Source organism: Typopeltis vanoorti, chromosome 16, assembly GCF_054136105.1.
Source record: "Typopeltis vanoorti isolate ZY-2024b chromosome 16, IOZ_Tvanoo_1.0, whole genome shotgun sequence".
Taxonomy (NCBI): Eukaryota; Metazoa; Arthropoda; class Arachnida; order Uropygi; family Thelyphonidae; genus Typopeltis; species Typopeltis vanoorti.
The window spans coordinates 95,772,618-95,797,658 of record NC_143564.1 but is presented as its reverse complement, the minus strand read 5'-3'; the positions used below and the strand labels follow the sequence as shown (position 1 = coordinate 95,797,658).

Sequence of the window (25,041 nt, the reverse complement as noted above, 5' to 3'; positions counted from 1 at the left end):
ATGGCAAAAACTTCTTCCAGCATTTATGCATGACTTCGAGGAATTAGAGCAAAAGGAGAATGTTATTGAAGACGTTACCAAGTTTGGCAAGAGGTGGGAGTGGGATTGGACGATATTACAGCTGAAGATGTGACAGAAGTCTTAGAGAGCCATGATAAATCATTTCCAATGAAGAGTTAAAAGAATTAGCTGAACAATTAAGTCAATATCCAAAGGAGGAGAAAGAAAATGAAGAAGGTCCTCTGAGAGTTTTAAAATGGGCGATTTACAACGCATCCTTGCAAGCATAGAGACATTGACTGATGAACTCTGCAAAATGGACCACGATTGGGAACTAATTAGCTGAACAATTAAGTCAATATCCAAAGGAGGAGAAAGAAAATGAAGAAGGTCCTCTGAGAGTTTTAAAATGGGCGATTTACAACGCATCCTTGCAAGCATAGAGACATTGACTGATGAACTCTGCAAAATGGACCACGATTGGGAACGGAGTGCGAACATGAAAAGGAGTGTAATCTCATCTATTCGACCTTACACTGAATTCCTTAAAAAAAGAAAAAGAAATCTAGGCAGTCAACACTGGATACTTTTTTCCAAAAAACGTGCAGGTGATCCGAAACCAGAAACTTCAACATAGAAATATGTAATATCTTTTTGAAGATTCATATTTTTTGTATATAATTTTGTTTTCGTTATTAATAATTTTATTTTCACAAATATATATGTATGTATTATCAAAGCTTTAAATATAATAATGTTACACATACTTTATGTGCATATTTTTTGACTGTGCGGAACATAACTTTGTACCTCCCATTAAAATTGGGTTCGGTTTATGCGCGTTTTTTCAGGGACAGAAGTGAGACGTAAACAGAGGCTGGTTGTACTTTTAAATAAATCCAGTACAAGTCTGCAAGAGTCCCTGACTAAATTCAATAACTGTTGTAATAAATTTGGTATGAAAATCAGCAATAACAAGATAAAGACAATGAAAATAGGCAGAAACATTGAAAATATCAACTGCATCGTGAATGGAGGCCTTATAGAACATGTAAAACATTTCAGCTACTTAGGCATGATTTTTAGTGAAAATGGTAAATTAAATATGGAAATAGACAACAGAATCAATAAAGCTGGTATGGTAAGAAGTTAACTGAATAAATTTATATGGATTAAGAGAGAAATTAGTCAAAACACTAAATTAGTTGTATACAAGACAGTGTTCAAACCAATTTTAACTTATGGATCTGAGAGCTGGGTTAGAAATAAAACACTTGACCAAAGACTGAGACTACAGATATGAGAGTCCTGAGAAAGATTAGGGGCATGAACAGTTGACATCAGTGGCAATATCATATTAAAAACAAGGATACTAGGAAAGAACTTGACATTGTTTGCATCCAGGAACGTGTTAGCAATGCTAATCTCAGATGTTATGGTCACTTAAATGGAATGGGAGAGGAAAGATTAGCAAAACAAGTGTTTACTGCCAGGTTGGCAGGAAAAAAAAAAAAAGACTCAGAGAAAGATCAAGATATAGGTGGATTGACGAGTAAAAAGTGCCTTAGAAGACAGAAATATAAGCTCTGACAGATAACAGATTGATTTTGAAGAAAACTGTGGATAGGAAATTAGTAATGATGTAAGTTTTTCATATAGTACTATCATAATATACTGTATGCCCATTAAGGGTACATGGTAGGAATTTGATGATGATGATGATGGAAATATCAATTTTTTTAATATGTGCTTTCTGTGTGTGTTTAGGCTTAAGTGGTTGGAGAAACTTATGCGAGACATCTTCAGGAAGTACAATATGAGAGTGATAACACACATACACACAAAGGCAACACAAAATCAAGTAAAACACATGAATGAAAGACTAGACTCTTAACTAGGTGAGACTCCATTTTTGGATACCTGTTGGAAGCCTAGGATGTAAACTGGTATCTCGAAGTACTTGTGATTCCCATATTTTAGGAAGCTTTATGCAACTCTATTTATTCAAATTAGGATAATTTGTTAGAGCAGCTGCAGATTTTAAGAACAGTCTTTCTCTTCTAAATTTATTATAATGGAACACAGTGATCATTGTCCAGAATTCACTGTACTATATACTATGTTGTGTTTAGACAGTTGAGTTTGGTAAGTGCAAGAAGAATGATTGTTATGGGAGATTTTAACTACAGTAGTATAAATTGGGGAGAAGAAGATGCATGTAGCAATAAGGGAATGGAATTTCTAGAATTCTTGAGGGACAAATGTCTTAGGCAACATGTAATAGAGGGAACAAGAAGTTCAAGAATTTTGGATTTGGTTATAGCATCAGAAGAGTTGATAATAACGGAGATGACATCTCTCTCACCAGTTGGAGAGAGTGACGATATGCTTTTGACTTGGAAAATGAATAGACATGCAGGAGCATCAAAGAGACGGGAACATATATTGGAATTATAAGGCAGGTGATTATAATAGTCTAAGACGTCAACATGGGGAAGTTCCATAGAGGGAGGAATTGGAAGGCCGAGATATCATTAGTGCATGGGAAATTGTGAAAGAATATTTGTTAGCAGCAATAGTAAGGTGTATACCACGAGTGAAGAAGAGGACACAATTTGGAGTAAAGTGGGTGACAAACAATATTAAACAAGAATTGCATGCAAACAAGAGGCTATGGAAGAGATATAAGGAGACAGGTGAAGAGAAGATGCATGAAGAATATAAGACACAGGCCAGAAGAGTGACTAGTATGGTAAGGAAGGCGAAACTGGAATATGAGAGCAGATTGGTTCTAAGATCCAAAGAAAATCCTACGGCATGTTTTAGCTATGTGGCCAGTAGGAGGAGAAATGACTGTGGAAGAATGTTATTGTGGAATAAAAATAGGAATAGAGTGACTGATGCAGAGGCCATAGTGGAATTGTTCAATGAACACTTTATTGAAGTATTTCATCCTGAAGGAGTCAGTTTGAATACTAGAGGGATAGGGCAGGTTCGAGGTTTAAAGGTACAGGAGGAGAGTGTGTTTCAAATACTGAGTACTCTGGATGTCAGTAAAGCTGTGGGACTGGATGGTATTTCACCACGAGTTTTGAGAGAATGTGCTAGGGAACTGACAGTGCCTTTGACCTGGCTTTTCAATGAAAGTCTGGCTGTGGGAAAGGTGCCCATGGAATGGAAGGAAGGTAAGATAGTACCATTGCATAAGGGCAGTAACAAACTGGAAGTGTCTAATTATGGGCTAGTTTGTGTGTCATCAGTAGTTGTTAAGATCTTGGAGAAAGTAGTGAGAGACCGTATACAACATTGGGCAGATGAGGGTAATGTTATCTGTGAGAGTCAACATGGATTTGTGAAGGGGTGCTCTTGTTTTAGCAATATGCTAGCCTTTTATAATAAAGTTACAAGAGCATTAGACGAGGGAAAAGCATATAACGCCATTGCCATTTTCTTAGACTTAGCGAAGGCATTTGACAGGGTGCCACATGATAAGCTGATATTGCAGCACATGGGTTTGGATGTCAAATTGGTCAACTGGATTCAGGATTGGCTGTCCGATAGGTATCAGAGTTGTGTATGGTGGGGCAGTTTCAAGGAGGCAGAGAGCTACAAGTGAGGTCCCACAGGGCTCAGTACTGGGACCTATATTGTTTAACCTTTATATCAGTGACATTGTCAGTGGATTGCAAGGGGATATTCAATTGTTTGCAGATGATGCGAAGCTGGGAAGGATTATTAGTAATAGTGCAGATGTGGTAGCCCTGCAAGAGGATTTGAATAAGCTAGATAGATGGGCAAATGAATGGGGATGTCGCTTTAATGCAGCCAAATGTGCGGTCTTGAGGTTTGGGAAACATCGATGGGATGCTGCATACTCTATGGGAGGAGTTATACTGGAGGAAGTAGGGGAGACAAGAGATCTGGGGTTGATGACTGATAGAAAACTGAAATTTAGGGGACATATTGCAAAAGTGGTGAAGGTAACACAGAGGATTGCTACAATAATGAGAAGGACACTGACCTGCAGAGATAAAAGGTTGTCATTCCGTTGTATAAGTCTCTGATCAGACCACGCTTAGACTATTGTTCTCAGATTTGGTCCCCCAGATTTGAAGGGGATAAATTAACTGTGGAAAGGGTACGAAGACAGATGACAAAGATGGTTTCAGGACTGTACAATGTTAGTTATGAGGATCGGCTGAGGGAATGTGGACTGCAGAGTTTGGTGGATAAAAGAAGGAGAGGTGATATGATTTAGACTTTTAAACTGTTGAAAGGTGGCTACAGGGTTGACACTGGGGATTCGCTTGGTTGAACAGCAGGAAGGAGTGATGACAAAAGGCCATCCCTGGAATATACAAAAGAAACCGTGAGCAAGAGAGTGAGGAGTGGTTTCTTTGCATGGAGGGTGGTTGAACCATGGAATGTATTGCCTGATGGAGTGGTATGAGAGACTTTGTGTTTCTTAGGGGGGGACCTCCCCTCCAGTCTTGATAGATTGTGTTTCTTAGGAAGGACCTCCCACGATTAGTCTTTTGACTCCACGGAGGCCTGGATAATAATAATAATAATATACCAAGTATTTTGATGTAACTTTTGTGTTCATTAATTCTAACCTGAGCTGATTAGGTAGTTTGTTCAAACAGGGCAGGTAATAGGATCAAAGGTATATGAAGTTTACCACCACCAACAATTGCCTTGTCATGTAGATCATATTTGTGTCGAACTCATGGTATCTCTTTATTGGGATAACTCTTAATACCAGTTAAGGTCTAGTTGAGGGTTGATATTTCTGAAAAATCCATTAACCTTTACCCTAGTTGTATTATTATTATTACTACTATTATTATTATTATTGTCCTTGGTAAATGTGGCGGTCGAGTTTAGCTAGTCTAGAAAACGTGTTTTTAAAGTTAAATATAGTGTGGCTTTTTGTCACAAATTGTGCTGCAATTGTGCATCAGTTAGAAACAAGTGTCCTTCAGTGGTATTATTGTTTAGAACTGTGTTGTATATATTGTGTTTTCACTGCCGTTTGTTTCACTATATCAACGTGTAAAGATGGCGTCCAACAAGAAACGTACATCAGCGGCGCGCAGGACTTCTACTACTACACGAAAGGCTGGCTCAGCGTTAGATTTTTCGCAATGGATGCGTTGCAGAAACTGCTACATGTATGCACCGAAAAATGTGAAGGATCTGTGGTCGGTCTGGCATAATGAGAAGAACGAAAATGTCAACGTATGTGAGAAGTGTCGGGATAGGCTGGAGCGTTTAGGAATGGAAGCTGACATCGGGACCGTAGCGGAAGAACTTCGGCGGGAGTTTATGAAAATGAAAAATGACCATCTTCTTCATGAAGAAGTGGAAGTGATCAGTAAGGAGATACTGGAAGTTAAAGCTGAGTTTAATGTGTTAAACAGAGAAATTAGGACTATAGAGATTACTTTAGCTAAAGTAACTAGAACAGGATTACATATGGGTGAGTCTTTGGTGAATGGTTCAGTAATAAATAGTATGGGAGTGATTGGGAGTCAACATAATAAAACCACAAGTGGCCTAGAAGAAATGAGATGTAGTGAGAGTGGGGGGGGTAAGTAATAGAGAGTTGAGTAATGAAGCTGGGCGAGTCATGCTGAATAGTGTAGAGAATGAGTCCATGAGTGTGGACTTGAATGAAGTTAAGAGTGGTAAAATATATGGTGATTCTATGATTAAGGGTATGGAGAGTGGTATGCATGAGGAGTGCTTGGCTGATGGGACAATAGAAAGAGTGGCTTTAGCAATAAAGAGAGGGCATGAAGCAGACAAGATGATAGTTATGGTGGGTACGAATGACCTGAGAGGTAGTATAAATCGGGTAGGAAAAGATTTAAGAACATTATTAGATATTGTGAAGAGGAAAAGTGTCAATGGGAGAATAGTGTGTGTGCTACCTCGTTTTGACAATTACGAGTTAAGTAGACGAGCAATGATAATGAATGATATGATTGCAAGAATGTGCAGAAAAAGAGGTCTGGAGTTTGTTGATGTTTGGAGTGTGTTTGAAGGAAAAAGGTAGTTGTATGCTAGAGATGGACTGCATCTTAACATGGAAGGACATAAGCGATTGAAGAAGTTATTGTTTTCTGAACAGGTTGAAGTTAGTGGGCAGGGAAACTAATATTGAAAAGGTTGAGTGTAAGAGAGAGAAACTTTAGCACTGATTGTGTATTTATTGATCCTTATAGGCAGAATAAATTGCAGAAGAGAGGGGATAAAAATCGGCATAGGACTACGGTAGTTAGTGACTTATATATCAGTTCTAAAGCCGGTACAAGATCTAGAGGGAATCTGCAATTTTTGTATACCAATGCTAGAAGCATTTGAAATAAGAGAGAAGAATTTTTGGCATTAGTCAGTGAAATCTCACCAAAAGTTGTAGGCATTAGTGAAACTTGGCTGTCAGCAGAAGATGTGGTCACTGGAATTGAATGTGATGGGTACAGTATTTTCAGGGAGGATAGAGAAGATAGAACAGGAGGAGGAGTACTGTTGATGATAGCTGATGTGTTGCAGCCAAAGAAATTAGTATATCATGATGATAGACATGTGAATGAGAGTTCATTTGAGGCAGTCTGGTGCGAAATAGTGACCAACGCAACCAAATATACAGTTGGATGCTGCTATAGGCCAGGGAGTACGGGGGGAGATATTGAATTCATGCATCAGCAACTTAGTGCAATGAGTGAAGGCTTAGTGATTATTATGGGGGATTTTAATTATGGTGATATCAATTGGAAGGAGGAAATATCACGTAGCAAAGAGGAAATGGAGTTCATACATCTTCTACGAGATAATTACTTGAAACAGCACGTAACTGAAGGGACACGTGGTGTGAGAGTGTTGGACCTGGTTATTGGTTCAGAGGTTATATGCATAAGTAAGGTGTCCTCGTTACCTCCAGTTGGTGAAAGCGATCATGTGGTATTGACTTGGGAGGTTGCAAAATCTGTGGATTTTTCTATTAAGAAGGGGTATGTACGGAACTACAGGTTAGGCAATTATAACAAGCTTCAGAGTGAGCTTGCAGCCATCCCATGGCAGAACATATTGCAAGGGAAAGATGTTAGCAGTGCTTGGGATAAAATCAGCGGGTATCTGAGGAAAGCAATATCAGATTGTGTCCCCATGGTCAGGAGGTCAAACAAGGCAGGCATTAGATGGATGAGCAGTAGTATCAAGCTTGAACTGCAAAAAAAGAAAATGTTATGGAGAATTTACAAGGAGAAAGGCGATCAGGACACCCATGAGCAGTACAAGGCTCAAGCTAGGAAGGTTACCAGCATAGTAAGAAAAGCTAAATCAGATTATGAGAAGACCTTAGCCTTTAACCAACTTGGAAAAGTTGGTTAAAGACAAAATTCAAGAATGGGTGGATCAGGATACCTTAGCAATCTATTAACTATTCATAATAGAATAACATCTGAGTTGGACAAAGGAACTGGCTACACAGTGGTACTTCTGGATTTTGCTAAGGCTTTTGACAGGATACCCCATAGAACACTGTTACGCAAATTGGAGCAGATGGGAATGGATATTAAATTGGTGATATGGATAGGAGAATGGCTCAGGGAGAGATACCATAAGGTGGTGTATGGAGGAGCCGAGGCCAGAATGAGGCAGGTGACCAGTGGTGTGCCTCAGGGCTCTGTGCTTGGGCCAATGTTGTTTAATTTGTATATAAATGATATAGGAAACGGCTTAAAGGGAGATATTCAGTTGTTTGCTGATGATGCAAAGTTGTGTAGTGCAATAAAAAAATCAAGCTGATGTTGAAAGTTTGCAGGAGGATTTAAATAAGCTGGTATAATGGGCAAAAGAAAATGGATGTCAGTTCAATGTGGAAAAGTGTAAAGTCATGCATTTTGGGATTAAAAGATTACCAGCTGTGTACTACATCGATGGAAAGGTACTCCAAGAGATTGATGAGGCTAGGGACTTAGGGGTATTGGTAGATAGGGAGATGAAGTTCAGAGGACACATTGCTAAGGTGTCCAAGATTGCACATAGGATTACTTGGTTGTTGAGGAACACACTGACATCCAGAGATAAAGAGGTTATTATTCCCCTTTATAAAGCATTGATACTTCCACATTTGGATTACTGTGCTCAGGTCTGGTCACCTGGATTCCTTGGAGATGAGGAGGCTGTGGAGAGGGTTCAGAGAAGAGTGACCAAGTTGGTGAGTGATATAAAAAATGCTCCCTACATTGATAGATTGAGAGCTTGTGAATTGCAGAGATTGGTTGATAGGCGAAGAAGAGGGGATATGATAGAAACATTCAAATTACTAAAAGGTTTTTATAGGATTGATGCAGGGGAAATGTTTCAGCTGTGTGATAGTGATGGAAGAACAAGAGGTCATCTCTGGAAATTAAAGAAGAGTGTGGTTAACAAAGGTGTCAGAACAAGGTTTTTTGCCTGGAGGGTGGTGAATGAGTGGAATTCATTGCCTGACTTAGTTGTGAGCTCTTCGTCTGTAAATGAATTCAAGAAGAGATATGACAGATATTGTTTTGCTAGTTTGGGTCTCCCGCGATGAGTCTACTGACTCCATGGAGATACCCATAATAATAATAATAATAATAATAATAATAATAATATTCTAGACCTGCAAGGAGTCATGGGACTCATCACTGGACGACATTGTCATATCACTCCTTAAACCCATTCACTGTCTTCACATTCACTACTTTTCCATGATCCAAACAGCCTCCATGTAAAATGGCCGCTTCTCACCCTCTTACTCACACCTACTTTTGTGCCTTCCAGGGATGGCCTCTTGTTCCACTATATGAAAAATCTCTTCAGTTCAATCCTATAAATAACTCTCAACAGTGTGTGATAAAAGGATGGACCTCCCAGATGAGTCTTTGACTCCATGAGGTCTTGGGGTAATAATAATAATAATCATGCCAACCCACTATCTTCTATTAACCAAACTCTGTAGTTTGCATTCGCTTAAGGATTCCCCTCGTCATGACGAGAATCAAACCCAGGTTTTTTCCAATCAAAGGGTGCAATGTTCCACTATTCTTCCAATTGTGCTATGGTGGCTATTGATATTGCAGCAATCCTATGAATTATCCTTGTTACTTTTGCAATATGTCTCCTACACTTCAATTTTTTATTGCCTATCCCTTTAAGATCCCTTGCTTTCTCCACTTTTCTTCTAGTAGATCTGCCAGCAGAGTATGCAGCCTCCCAAAATTAGTGGTTCCGAAATTTCAAGATTATACATTTAGTTACATTAAAACAACATTTCCATTCATTATCCCCATCTGTCCAGCTTATTTAAATCCTCCTGAAGTGCTACAGAATTGACACTATTCCTAATAACCTATTTCAAGCTTCACATCATCTTCAAATAACTAAAGATATCCCAGCAATTGATATCTGATAACTTAAATAAAATTATCACATGGCACTCTATTGGATGCCTTTGCAAAACCTGAAAAGCCAGTATAGACCTTTCTCCACATCAACCACCCATCACTTTATTCTGAAAGGCAATTAAATTACTGAAACAACAGTGCCCGAAACAATGATTTGCTAACTAAAACAAGTTAGCAAATCATTGCTAACTTTCACAGATAATATTACCCTCATCTGCCAAACTCTGTATATGATCTCTCAATATGAGGGTAGTCTGAAAAGTTCTTATCTGTCACATAAGCATTCATGTGAAACTGCAAGTCATTTTATCAAGTAGTCTGTTTTATATAGCTGTATAAAGCAAAAGTGTTGTCTGTATCCCTTGAAATGGATAAAATTGAGTATCGTGCAGTTATAAAATTCTTTGTAAAAAAAGGTTTAATGTCAAAAGAAATTCATTCATAAAAGTTTATGGGCATTTTTCTCCTTTGTTATCAACAATTAAGAAATGGGTTGCCAAGTTTAAACATGGCCATACCAGCCTTGAAGGTGATCTACGTGAAGGACGTCCAAAAAAGTGTAACAACACCAGACATCATTGATCAAGTACACAATATGATATTGGATGACCAGCCAGTCAAAGTGCATGAAACTGCTGAGACTATAGGCATTTCAAAAGAACATGTAGGATATATTTTGCATAAAGAATTGCAAATGAAAAAGCTTTGTGCAAGATGGGTACTGCGCTTGCTCACAGCAGATCAAAAACGCTCTCATGAAAATCTCTGAACAGTGCTTGTAGCATTTTAACAAGAATAAAACTGATTTTGTGTGTCAATTTATTACTATGGATGAGAATTGGATTCACCATTACACACCAGAATCCAAACAGCAGTCAAAACAGTGGACAGAAGCCGGTTGTTCAGTGCCAAAGAAGACAAAGTCAGTTCCATCAGCAGGAAAGGTCATGGTATCAGTGTTTTGGGATGATAAAGGCATTTTGTTTATTACCTTGAAAAGGGTAAAACAATAACTGGGGAATATTATTCCAATCTTTTAACCAGACTAGATGAAAAAATTCGTGAGAAAAGGCAGTTTGTAGAAGAAAAAAATCATCTTTCATGGTTTAAAATGCTATCCAGAGCCTGGATACAACACTATATAAGAATCCGAACTCTGGCAACATCAGTAATTCTGTGGCTTCTTCAATCAGGACAATACACCTGCCCACAAAGGTGTTTTGGCAATGGAAAACTTAAGGGATCTGCACTATGAATTGTTGGAACATACGCCCTATTCCCCAGGTTTGGCTCCTTCTGACTTCTATCTCTTCCCAAAACTAAAACTCTTCCTCGCTGATCAGCATTTGAAGAAAAATCAGCATTTTTCTTCAAATCAAGAGGTGATTGCAGCTGTAGAGGGATATTTTGCAGATTTTACTGAGAACCACTACAGGGATGGAATAATGGCACTGGAGCATCGCTGGAATAAATGTATTAGTCTTAAGAAAGATTATGTTGAAAAATCAAAATAATTTTGTAATTATAAATTCGTTTTTTCATTGTTAGGCCAAGAACTTTTCAGAACACCCTCATACATTGGTGTATTTAGATTATGCAAATGCCTTTGACAGACTGCCACAAGACAAGCTGGCAAATAAACTGAAATATATGGGAATGGATAACAGATTAGTGAGCCAGATGATTGGAGACTGGCTGTCTGATGGTCATCAGTAAGTTGTGTATGGAGAAACATTATCCCAGAAGCAGAAAGCCACTAGGAGAGTGCCTCCACATGAGTTGTTTTGGGACCACTGCTGTTTAACTTGTATGTTAATAATATTGGAATATGCAATTGTTTGCAGATGATGCAAACAACTGCATATTAGGAAGAACTACATGGAGCAGAGCATCATGTTGTAGCTTTGCAAGAGAACTTAAAAAGACTGGATGAATGGGCAAGTAAGGGAGGGGGAGGATTTGTCAATTCAACACTGCAAAGTGTGAGGTTTTAAAATTTGGAAAGCAGAGATGGGATGTAGGGTATAAAATTAATGATGATATCTTAGAGGAGGTGGAGAAGATAAGTGATCTGAGAGATAAGGATCTAAAATTTAGGGAACAGAATGACAAAATTATGATTTAAGCAATGATGCAAAGGACACTAGACATGTAGAAGTAAGAAGATTATGGTTCCACCGTATAATATCTTGATCAGGCTGCATATTGATTACTGTGGATATATTTGGTCATCAAGTTTTAAAAGGATGAGATATTGGAAAGGGTGCCCAGATAATTAAGATTGTTTCTAGTTTCTGAAATGTCAAGTGTGAAGCAAGATTTGAGGAAATGCAATTTTGCAGAGTCTAGCAGATAGGATGAAGGATATGACAGACATATAAGATGGCAAAAGGGTTATTAAATGATTAATGTGGAAGGTTTTTCATAGATTATCATCAATGAATGATTACTATAATCTGTGAAATTCATTATTATCAGACCTCCACAGCATCTTTTGACTTCATGGAGGTCTGATGATGACAATGAGGATAATAATAATAATAAAATGTACTTATGAACTGAGAGAGAAGTAAGGAAAGAAGCTTATGCAAATACCAAGTGACATAATAGAACAGCCAGTTATAGAACCTGAATTAAATGATGCAACAGATTAATAAAAACTCCTGACAATGATCTCATTACTTAACCATTGAATGACATCAAATCCTACTGGAATTGAACAGCTCCAAGTTTTTTAAGGCTCTCCTGATTTGTTTATGTAAGACAAAGCATAAAATGTCTAGAAATTCAATATATATATATATATATATATATATATATATATATATATATATATAATGTTACACGCAAATTGTGAAATCGCACAATTCATGGAATGCGCAACACTTTTGCTCATTCTGTGAATTGTGTAGAATTTTGCACAATTCATGAAATGAGCAGAAAACATAATACTCAATTCATTAATTGGGTGCATCTTGTGATAAACTGGTGAAGAGCATTTCTTATCGATTGTTGCTGAAAGTTGACTCGTGGCTTATATAATATGTGGCGATTAAGTTTTAAACATCCATATTTGTTAAATTTTAGATCCCTACATCCAAAATGGAACTTAACCTAACCTAACCAGTTAGTCAAGTGTTACAGTAAATTAGTATCTATCAGAATTCCTTTCGTCGTATTTAGTAAGGTTAGTTTCTCATTGGCGTGAGTTGCATGACCTGCGGCTTATATAATATGTGATGATTAGGTTTTAAACATCCATATTTGTTAAATTTTAGATCCCTACATCCAAAATGGAACCTAACCTAAGGTTAGGTTAGATTAGTTTAGGTTAGGGCCCAATTCATAAACTAAGCAAAAAACGTAATGCTCATTTCATGAATTGTGCAAAATTCTACACATTCCACAAACTGTACAAGAGCGTTATACAGTTCACGGAATGAGCAAAAGTGTTGCACATTCCATGAATTGTGCGATTTCACAATTTGCACATAACATATATATATATATATATTGAATTATACATATTTATTTATTAATATGGTGATGGACCACCTTTTGTCTTCATACAGTTTGAATTCTTCTTGGAATGGACTCAATGAAATAAGTTTTGAATAGTTTTGGTAGAATTCTGTACCATTCTATGGTGGATGGCGTTGATGTAGATGATTGGTAGTAGAGGTTCGGTGTAGTGGTGAAGATGGAGCTGTGTAGTGGGTGTCCTCCTGTGATGAGTACGGACTCCTTGGAGGTGTCACAAATAATAATAATAATTCTTCAAGTTATTTTAAAGATGTTGGAGGTGAGAACCTATTTGTTATTCTAGTCTCCAAAACTGACCAGAGTGGTTCAATAATGCGTCAAATCTGGTTCTGGTGATTGTGCTGGCCAGAGAAGATGAAGTTTACCTTCATGCTCTTCAAATTATGACTGTACTATGGTGTGAATGGGGCATTGTCATCTTGGAATACTGCACTGTTGTTTGGAAATGATTGGATCATGGGATGTACTTCATTACCCAAAATATCCAAATAATCACTTACAGTAATTCTGCCATGAAGAGTAATAATGAGAACAGGATAATACCACAATATTGCTGCCCAGACTATCACAGAACTACTCCCAGTGCTTTACTGTGGGAACCCCACATTCCAGATTCTAGGCTTCCGTGGATATTCTCCAAATTTAAATTCATCCTGATATAGTAAGCAGCATGACTCATCTGACCATATCACACAGCTCCAGTTTTCTAATATCCAGGTTTGACTGTCATGACACCATCAACTTCACATCTAAGCATTCTTTTGTGGTACACCATCTAATGGTGTACTACAAGGGTCAGTTTTAGGACCATTGTTATTTAATTTGTATATCCATGATGTTGGGAGAGGTTTAACTGGTGATATACAGATGTATGCAGATGATGTAAAACCGGGGAGAATAAAGAATCAAGCAGATGTCGAGGCCTTACAGGAGGACTTGAATAGATTCTATAAGTGGTCATCATCAGTATGGAAATGTCAATTCAATGTTGCCAAGTGCAAGGTTCTGAAATTTGGTAGGCAACATTGGGATGAAAAGTATACACTTTGCAGGGAAATTTTGGAAGTCGAGGAAATAGGAGACCTTGGAGTGGTGATGGACAAAGATCTTAAGTTCAGAGGTCACATTACACAAGTTGTGAAGACATTGCATTAGATCATGGCAGTGATGTGGAGGATCTTAGCCTGTAAAAATAAAGAGGTTCTGGTTTCATTGTATAAGGCCTTAATCAATCCTCATATTGATTATTGTGTACAGATTTCATCCTCCCGTTGTTTTCATGGTGAAGAGGATATGTTGGAAAATTTCCAGAGATTTTTGATTTGGTTTTTTATGGCACAAAGACATCAAAGGTCATACTACACCAGGACATATGGTAATTGGTTAGCAGAACAATCAGAAACATCCATGCCTTTGGCAGGATTTGAACACATGGCCTCTTGGCTGGAGCATGGATACTCTTACAACTCAGTCAACCAGGTCGGCAGTGTCCAGAGAAGACTGACTAAGGTAGTAACTGGTCTTTGGGATATGACGACAGATTGAAGGAAGAATGCAGTTCGTAAAGCCTTTGTGAATAGGAGGAAGAAAGAAGATATGATTGAGACATTTAAGTTGATAAAGGATTGTAACCAGACTAACATGGAAGAAATTTTTCATAGAACAAGGGGACATACCTGGAAGTTGTATAAGGAGGGTGTGTGAGCAGTGGCATAATTAGTAGGTCCTTTGCATGGAAAGTGGTTGGTCAGTGGAATGAACTGTCTGATGCTGTGGTGAATGCACATACATTGAATGTGTTTAAAGTATGAGTGTCCGTAGCTCAGGTGGTATAGGCAAAGCCCTTTGGTTGAAAAGAAATGGGTTCGATTCCTGTCCATGACATGAGGAACCTTTATTTTAAGTTCAGATAACTTTTGACTAAAGGTGAGTCAGCCAGTCTCATACGAAGGTAGAGGGTTTTTTCACCTGGAAACTGGGGGTTTTTCATTCCTCAGACAGGCAAACTGGCCCGTGAACACACACACACACACACGGATCTACAATCATAAAATACATATTTAATCCTTCATTAAGAGGGTTCAACCAGTCCTAAGGGATGGTTGAGGAAAGGGGGGAACCCCACAAAAATAAATAAACAAGTTTAAAGGAGGTTTGGTGGTAATAATAATAATGATAATAATATTTCTCAAAGTAGAACAAAATATTGCTATGTATAAATATCTCAAAAAAAATTAATGGTCTGCACTTCAGAAAACATGACACAAAAACATTTTAATATTAAAAGCAGAAAATGGAAATTCTAATCTTTAAAGGTACTTTTGGCATAACTATAAAACAATAAGTACACGATAACTGCAGTAATAAACTTTAATGAAAATATTAATATTTTGTACTCAAAATAACAGTACATCCTCAGTGTGTGAAAACAACAAGCATATCAAAGAACAGGAATACAAAGTACATACAACAACTGACTCGGGTGATAGAAATTAATGTTAAAAATAATATTAACTCTTATTATTATTATAATTACAGCTATTTTGCCTGCTTCAGTTTAGGAGTACCCCTGTTTAAATGTCATTGGCTATTTACTCATGGATTCTTAGGGCATTATGAGTGTAGATGTACTAAAAAGTATATGTAGCCTAAGGAATAGAAAATTGCACATACCTTTTTCTGGGTGTTGTGGCTTTTCCTCAGTGTCTGCTATGTCGAAAACTGCAGAGTGTGTGTGTGGGGGGGGGGGGGGGTAGGCAGTTTGGTAGAATAAGTTAGAAAAACCCGGGGTTTTTTTTCTTTGTAATATATAGAAACATATACTTTGATATTGGGTGGGGAAAAAAGTGAAAGGGTTAATTTTTTTAAAATAGGGAGGGGAAAGGGGAAAGGTGGTTGACGGGGTGTGGACCGTTTCGACTATTCGTGGTAGTCATCTGAACACATTGGGAAAGTGGAAGCTATGCCAGGTCGGGTGAGTGCTTCTGCTTTAGAGGTGTTTGTGTTGTCTCTTATTGGTCGGGGTTGTGACCTCAATTTTATGTTGTGAAGCTTCCAAACCTCAGAGATTATGTAGGGCCTGTGTACGTTGATAGAGTTCGCATCACACTTTATAGCTATTGTTTCCGATATTCTGAGCACTGTTTCATTGTCTTGTCTGTCTATTATGATGGCCTTGTCTATCTGCGGGGTGTGTTTTTGTTCAAGGGCGTGAACAGCTATTTCCATTTTTCCTGTGTTTTGTATACGATTTTTCTTTTTGATGTTGCGTTTTTTAGTGTTTAAATGTTCTGGAATAGGGATGTTACAGTCACGGAAGTGTTCTTGTAGTCTTGCCCATAAAGACCTGATGGTGGAACCTGTGTAGGTGATGTCACAGTCTTTTTGGCAGGGAAATTTATAGACTACATTGTGCTGTTCAAATATTTCTTTTTGTGTGTGAGGTTTGGTGGATTTTAGGAGGTTTGCCAGTGTTTGGCTTGTGGTGAATACCAGTTTGTAGTCAGTATGTTTGAAGATGTATTAACATACTGACTACAAACTAGTATTCACCACAAGCCAAAAACTGGCAAATCTCCTAAAATCCACCAAACCTCACACACAAAAAGAAATATTTGAACAGCACAATGTAGTCTATAAATTTCCCTGCCAAAAAGACTGTGACATCACCTACACAGGTTCCATCATCAGGTCTTTATGGGCAAGACTACAAGAACACTTCCGTGACTGTAACATCCCTATTCCAGAACATTTAAACACTAAAAAATGCAACATCAAAAAGAAAAATCGTATACAAAACACAGGAAAAACGGAAATAGCCGTTCACGCCCTTGAACAAAAACACACTCCGCAGATAGACAAGGCCATCATAATAGACAGACAAGACAATGAAACAATGCTCAGAATATCGGAAACAATAGCTATAAAGTGTGATGTGAACTCTATCAACGTACACAGGCCCTACATAATCTCCGAAGTTTGGAAGCTTCACAACATAAAATTGAGGTCACAACCCCGACCAATAGGAGACAACACAAACACCTCTAAAGCAGAAGCACTCACCCGACCTGACATAGCTTCCACTTTCCCAATGTGTTCAGATGACGACCACGAATAGTCGAAACAGTCCACACCCCGTCAACCACTTTTCCCCTTTCCCCCTCCCTATTTTAAAAAAATTAACCCTTTCACTTTTTTCCCCACCCTATATCAAAGTATATGTTTCTATATATTACGAAAAAAAAACCGGGTTTTTCTAACTTATTCTACCAAACTGCCTACCCCCCCCCCCACACACACACACTCTGCAGTTTTCGACATAGCAGACTGAGGAAAAGCCACAACACCCAGAAAAAGGTGTGCAATTTTCTATTCCTTAGGCTACATATACTTTTTAGTACATCTACACTCATAATGCCCTAAGAATCCATGAGTAAATAGCCAATGACATTTAAACAGGGGTACTCCTAAACTGAAGCAGGCAAAATAGCTGTAATTATAATAGTTTATAAAGAGGAGTAACATGGGAGTTTTCCCAGAAATAATATACATAATATTAACTCTTTTTCAGCTGGAAAAACAAGATCTATAATAGAATGGAGGTAGCAGCCCTGAGTAGCATTCTGTCTCCACTTTTGGTGAATTATTTTTTGAACCATCTAGAAGACACCCTTTTTTCATCCATTCATCTCCAACCCACCCCTCTTTAGATTCATTACATCGATAACATTTTGCCTCGCTCTGAAAATGAATTTACCACCTTATTACATCGGATCAATAGTATTCATCCATGCATTCCATTCACCATGAAAAAAGAAAATGCTGATGGGTTTTGTAATTTCTGATAAACACTCACTGGTTGACATCGCTTATCAATCAGTTTGTGTTTATCAGAAATCTACCTTTACTGACAGATACATTCATCAAAATTGTGCCCATCACACCTCCCAAAAAATTGGTGTTTTCAAGTCATTAATTAATAGAGCACATAATGTGTGCTCCTCTTCCTCAAGTTTACAACAAGCACTTCTCACTAACAAAACTTTAATGTAATTAAATGGTTACAACCCTTATCGAACTCAACAAATAACTGACTACTATGTGCCAGCACCTAAGGATTCTTCGAAAGATCACAGGGTTCCAACCCATTATATTTTGGTATCTCTGAACCTACTGGTTTGAATAAATTTCATCTTAATCTCCCATATTTTCCCCATCAACAAAATTTCTCATCTGTTACCATCTACAAACTGTCATCTCTATCTTTAGCTAGTGTTTACCAGATCCCTCGTGAAAGTAATTTGGCATAATATGGGCAGATAAGCTGTTCTGTGGAAAAACAGAATGCATAAACATCAGTGCTGCATTGAATATGTAAAACCTCAAAGTCTGGTCTGGCACAGCATAGTATTGACATTAAACATAGTATCCTGTAGGATGAAACTCATCTTCTCCATAGAAGCAATTTTAAATACACTGGGATCCAAAAGCTAAGGACGAACAACATTTTTACCTGTGTATGAAAACATTTTCATGACTACAACCAAACTGGACATAAATTTATTGCCGGCATACTAATAAATTCTATTACACAAAAAAAAAAAAAAAAAAAGCGTTATAAATTTCATACAAGTTAAATTGCAATATGTTTTTAGCAAAAGTTACAAATTTCCTAAAGACATAATTAAGGAATTGATGTACAGTGCTTACAGTAAACTATGTGAAGAGACATTTCTGTATGGAGTATGTCCACCCCAAACTGCGATGCAACTCTCGCAATGTCATGCCATGCTTAGCACCAAGCGATTCAGGAGTTCTTGAGGCAAACTGGCTCACTCCTCCTTCAGAGCAAGGATAAGGCCTCGTTTGTTTTCAGAAGGGGAATTTCAAGCAGAAATGCATCTCCCTATTACATCCTAAACATGTTCTATGGAGATGAGATCTGGGGGGGGGGGCGTGCTCACCATTCAAATTGATTAATATCTTTGGTCTCCAGAAGTATCTCCACTGCTTGTGTACAATGTGGTGTAGCAATGTCATCCATTAAAATTAATTCTTCACCTACAGCACCACAGGACAAATGAACATGATGTTGAAGATCTTCATTGCACTATCATTCACCAGTCATAGTCACTTTTTCTGGCACTTGTAGCTTGGTGCATCCATTAAGCATAATGCTTCCCCATACCATGACCCCAGCACTGCCATATCTATCCCTTTCAAGAACAATGGAAAGTACTAAGTGTCTTCTAGAATCAGAGGAAAGACTAAAATGACTCATCTATAAAGAGTACATTAGCCCACTGGTGTTCCAATTTTTATGGATACAACACACTGAAAACACTCTACAATGAGCTGTGAATAAAGGGACACAGACTACAGGCCTACTTGTAGCAGACTTCTTGCTATGATTTGTCGAGATATCTGCATACCTGTGCTTGAATTGAGTCGATTTGTAAACTGCTCTGCCATGGTGCATTGATTACATTTTACTGTTATAACCAAAAATCTGTCTTCATGCTCTGTATTAAGGCAAGGACAACCTCTAGGCAAATGTTTAGAACATACACACACACCATTGGTTTAAAACGCTGTCCAGAGCCTGGATACAACACTATGTGAGAATCTGAACTCTGGCAACATCAGTAATTCTGGATTCTTCAAACCTTCCAGTAATTCCTCCCTGCACGAAATCATCTACATAATGTATCTGAGACATTACGAGATATCCAAGTTTGCATCTTTATTCCTTCATGAAAAGAACTTCCTTCAAACATATTCAAATAGTGCATCCTTTTGCCATTTATCCTGTTGAGTGTTACTATGTGATCCTCTGAGTGCAATTCAAAAATCTGAACGTGTACCTGCTTTCTATTCAAAATCATCAGTTATACAAATTATCACAATCTGATTCTGAATTTGGGGTTTTGGACATCAGTGTATAAATGCCTTTTCAAAGAAAGCTGCAAAGCCCTTTTACATCAGCCTAACCTGAACTGAAATGTTTGGCTCTCTCCCCCAAAACTTTGGGAGATTCTCATCTTATGTAAATATTGAAAATAGTTAATATTATTTTTAATATTAATTTCTAGCATGTAGCAACCATTTTTAATTGGGAAACTGATCATTGTATGTACCTGTTCATTGTTTTGTTTATTGTTTCCACGCACTGATGAAGTACTGCTATTTCAGTAGGAAATATTTGTACTTTTCATTAAAGTTTATTACTGTGATTATCGTGTAATTTTTGTTGTTAGACACAATGCTAATGCTACAGTAGCCATGGGCATACAAAAAGTATGTTGAAAAATTCAAAATTTGCTCAATGATGTAAAGACCTACAATCTACTTGACTATGACCCAAATGGCATCGCCCTAACACAACACAACCAACAACTTAAAGGCCTTATAAACTGGCCTTAGGATTACACTTCGAGAAGTTTCTGGAATTTATGGAGTGCCAAACATATATACACACACAAGATACCACTGTGACCCATAGTGGATGCCAGACATTTGCCCACCTCACTTCTGTCTAAATATCTCCCACACAGACAGTCTCACTTATAAGCAAGATGGACATCTACATAAGGAACAATGCACATTTTAATAAAAATAAAAATAAATTTTATTTTTTTATGATAAATTGATAGTTAAACTAGAGCAGATGGGATTGGATATTAGATTAGTGCAATGGATAGGAGACTGGCTATCTGATAGGTATCAACAAGTTGTGTATGGGGGAGCGATATCCAGGAAAAGGAAAGTCACCAGTGGAGTGCCTCAGGGGTCTGTTTTGGGGCCATTACTGCTTAACTTGTATATTAACAACATAGGTGAAGATTTGGATGGAGATATTCAGTTGTTTGCAGATGATGCAAAGTTGGGACGAACCATGAAGAGTAGTGAAGATGTTGTGGCCTTACAAGAAGACTTGAATAAATTGAGTGAATGGGCATGGGGAAATGGGAATGCGAGTTCAATGTTGCAAAATGTAAGGTTTTAAAATTTGGAAAACAAAGATGGGATGCAGAATTTATGCTTGGTGAGGATATATTGTTGGAGGTCGAAGAAATAAGAGATCTGGAGGTGATAGTGGATAAGGATCTGAAATTTAGGGGACACACAGAAAAAATTGTGAAGACAACACAAAGGCTTCTGGGAATGATGCAGAGGACACTGACGTGTAGAAATAGGGAGATTCTTGTTCCGTTGTATAAGGCTTTGATTAGGCCACACATGGACTATTATGCCCAGATTTGGTCACCAGGTTAGGTTAGGTTAAAAGGATGAAGAGATGTTGAAAAGAGTCCAAAGGCGATTGACTCGAGTTTCTGACCTCTGGAATGTCGAGTATAAGGAAAGATTGAGAAGATGTAATTTGCAGATTCTGGTGGACAGGAGGAAGAGGGGAGATATGATAGAGACCCACAAGTTTCTAAGGGGTTGTTATAGGATAATTGCTGGAGAAGTTCTACAGAAAATAGTGGGAGATCGGGGAAGAACCAGAGGTTATCTCTGGAAACTGTATAAAGAGCTTGTGAGTAGGGGAGTGAGAGGCAGGTTTTATTCATGCAGTGTTGTAAATGATTGAAATACCTTGCCTGAGAGTGTGGTGTCTGCAAGGAGTTTGAATGTGTTCGAGGCATGGTATGATGAGCTGTGTGTGTGTGTGTGTGATAAAAGGACCTCCCAGATGAGTCTTTGACTCCATGAGGTCTTGGGGTAATAATAATAATAATTTTGCAATAGAACCCTCTGACCTAACTGCTAGCCTGGACCTGTTTGCCAATGTATTTTGTAGAGAAATCAAAGTACTATTACAAGAACTATTTCCACCAGACAGTGTAGTGTTATTTGAAGAGTAGATCAATAACACATTCTTCCAATTTCAAGAAAAATTCTATAAGTAGAAAGAAAGTCTAGTAATGGACATATCACTGTCCATTACTAGACCTGTTTATGAAATTATTTATGAAACAGACACTGGAAGGGATTACAAATTACAACCCAATTTTTGGGTACACTATATAGATGTATCCATCATATGGCCCAGTTCAACAAACAACTACAAGATTCGGTCAATAATATTAACAACAGTCATACATGAGTAAAGTTCACAGTCAAATTTGTCTTCTTCTCCTTGCAGACTCCACAGAGAATAAACTTATATATTCAATCTTAGAATGCAATATACACAGAAATATATCTCCATGCAACATCCTATCACCATCTGTCACAAAAAAACTGTTATTATAAAAACACTGTAAGACAGAACAGATAACAATTCCAGCAGTACAGAGAAAAGAATCCAAGAACTTGGATTCCTGAGTGTTATCTTTTCAAAAACCCTCTAGACAAACAGATGGACAGAAAAAACAAGAATGTAAAAGAGCAGCTTCCTTACATATGATCCATTAACAAAGATTGCAGAGATATTTTACCAACAAGAAATAAAACTGACTGAGATTTTGTCTCCCTCAAAAGCCTAAACCACCTCATTTACCACTTCAAAAAAATAGGAGTATACAAGATCAGTAGTCTGTTCATGTAGAATTTTCTGTGAGACAAGTAGGCCAATCAGGAAAGATATACATGTCAGAACACATCAAAGAGATAAAGAGAAAATCAGGATAGTAGCATATACAAGAGAGATAAAACCTCATTTACAAGTGTACAGAAATGGCCTATGCTGATTACAATTTCTTCATTCAAAGATTCACTGGAAATGGTGAAAAATCCTAATTGTGGAGACAAGAAACAAGGCATGCACCTATATCATGTTCAGTCATCTCATAAAAAATGTGCAGCACACAAATCTTGGACACTCTGTGCATCACATTGCTAATCATCATAATATAACATGAAACACATGCACACCATATTGTTAGTTTACACCTTCCTATTCTGTGTTAGAATAGGAAGGTGTAAGCATGAGGAACAGATATGGTGTAGGTCTGGTAGTTCTGTATAGGAAATGTGACTACCATTTTATAACCCCAAGACAAGGGCTGTTCCTGATTTACTGGAAGAAGTGTATTTTGTACACTTCTTGGGAATTTTTGGAAATATTTTATTTCAACAATGTTGAAATAAAATATACCATGATAAAGACAAGCTATTAAACAAAAACAGTTAATGCTTATGTAACACTGACCTGCATAGTGTGATGGGATCAAATGCTTTTGAATGTCTTCCATCAATAATGACTAGATGATGATGGTTGTGCAAGTAATTTTCAATAGCCTGTTCAGTATTATGTACTAAGGTACAGTCATATTGTAGTTTCTCTGCTGACCACTTTAGTGCATCACTTTGAGCATCTTCCTTAGCAAATACAAGAAGAACCTAAAAATTTACAGAAAGGTTATATATCTTTCTTAGATATAAAATTTTAAAAACCTAAATAGTATAAACAAAATGATGCATGCTAATTCTATTATAGAACCTGAGATTCACTAAATACTCTATAACAATCAATCAAACTCTTGCAACTGTAAAGTGGAGAACGGTGATTAATAATACATTGTATTCTATCTCAGAAATGCTGCTGTATGTGGTAACGAGAGGTCAACTTCACCTAACCTCTTCCATTGAATCATCAAAGATTAACTTCCACGATATATATCATACAACATCTTAAACTTATTCGCTATCTATGCAATCATTGCACTCTTTGGAAATGTATTTCACATATTTGCAAATGATATCCTTACAATCTTCAGTCATAGTAGATATTCCTTTTGTTATCCACTCAAACTGTTTTCCAGAGATAGCTAATTCTCTAAATTCAAAGTAATCATCATTGTGATGATGATGATTACTTTGAATCATCTGAGATTCAAACATAGCTGTTATTCATGTCAAAGTTTCTGGAACTACACAGACACTGGAATATAAACAAATAACACAGGCCTGCAAAATTCAAGTCATGAAAAGTTGTCTGGAAACTAACTGTGTCTGATTTATTTTTGACCAGTGATTTCAAATATCTCTTCCGTTTATCTCTATCATGTAAGGATTTTTCACAAAATGTATCTCAATATTACAGTAAAATCGCTTTAAAATGCATTAAGTAAAATAACAGTATTTAAAATTTTCCATAAACATTTTTGGAATGAAAGTATTGAAAAAAAATTTTTTTTCCAATACTTTCATTCCAATTACTTTAATTAAAGTAATTAAAGATTAATCTTTAGTACATACTTTATATATCATTGTGGTGTCTTTTTCTTTTTCCTTCGAAGCTTCTTTTTCAACTTTTTCTGTGAAATTCTTTTCTCGGATCATCTCTCTGCAACATCCAGCAATAGTCTGCCATCATGTTGACATTCTACCTGCCCTGATACCTTTTTTCCATCTCCTTGATGTTTTGGTGGAATCGCTCTCCTTGCTCTTCGCTGACAGTTCCCAGATTCTCAGAAAAGTAGTCTAAATGAGAGTTGAGAAAGTGCACTTTTAAGCTAATGGAGCATCCCAAATCCTTGAATTTCTGTCTTCCACAATCATTTTATAGTTGTGGTCCTTGTGATTTCCTAAATATTTGGTCACCACCTCTTTCAAAGCTTTCCATGCTTCTTTTTTAACAGTTGCCATTTTTTCTTCAAACAGTTTATCCTTCATAAGTTTCCTGATGTCCAGACTGATAAAAATACCTTCTTTCAATTTTGCTGTAGATAATCCTGGAAATTTTGCATAGATGTATTTAAAACACTCTCCTTCTTTCGACAAAGCCTTGACAAATTGTTTCATCGATCCCAGCTTTATGTGAAGCAGGTAAAAGAATTTTTTTCCCTAGCAACCAAAGTTTCGTGCAACACATTTTTACTTCCAGGTTCTAATGTGACCCTTTCTGGCCATTCCTTGATCCAATGTTGCTCTCAATCTCAGCTGTTCCACTTGCACAAAAAGCATGGGTATTTGGTGTATCCTCTTTGTTAGGTGAATTTTTGCAACCTCTTGAAGCCATTACAAATACCACTTAAAACACAGTTAAATGAATTTTAACGAATGACATCAACACTATTACACGACACTATGTAAAAACATAAAAGAAAACTGC

General features: G+C 37.3%; 1 protein-coding gene across 2 annotated transcripts in view; it reads right to left on the bottom strand.

The window, feature by feature from the left end:
* The window catches only part of Pde8 (phosphodiesterase 8), a 464,293-nt gene that overhangs the window by 309,827 nt on the left and 129,425 nt on the right, over window positions 1-25,041 (bottom strand). For both annotated transcript variants that reach the window (XM_090406572.1, XM_090406573.1), the window contains exon 3: window positions 23,137-23,327. In XM_090406572.1, coding sequence (XP_090262698.1) covers window positions 23,137-23,327 — 191 coding nt within the window. The remainder of the gene's footprint in view (window positions 1-23,136; window positions 23,328-25,041) is intronic.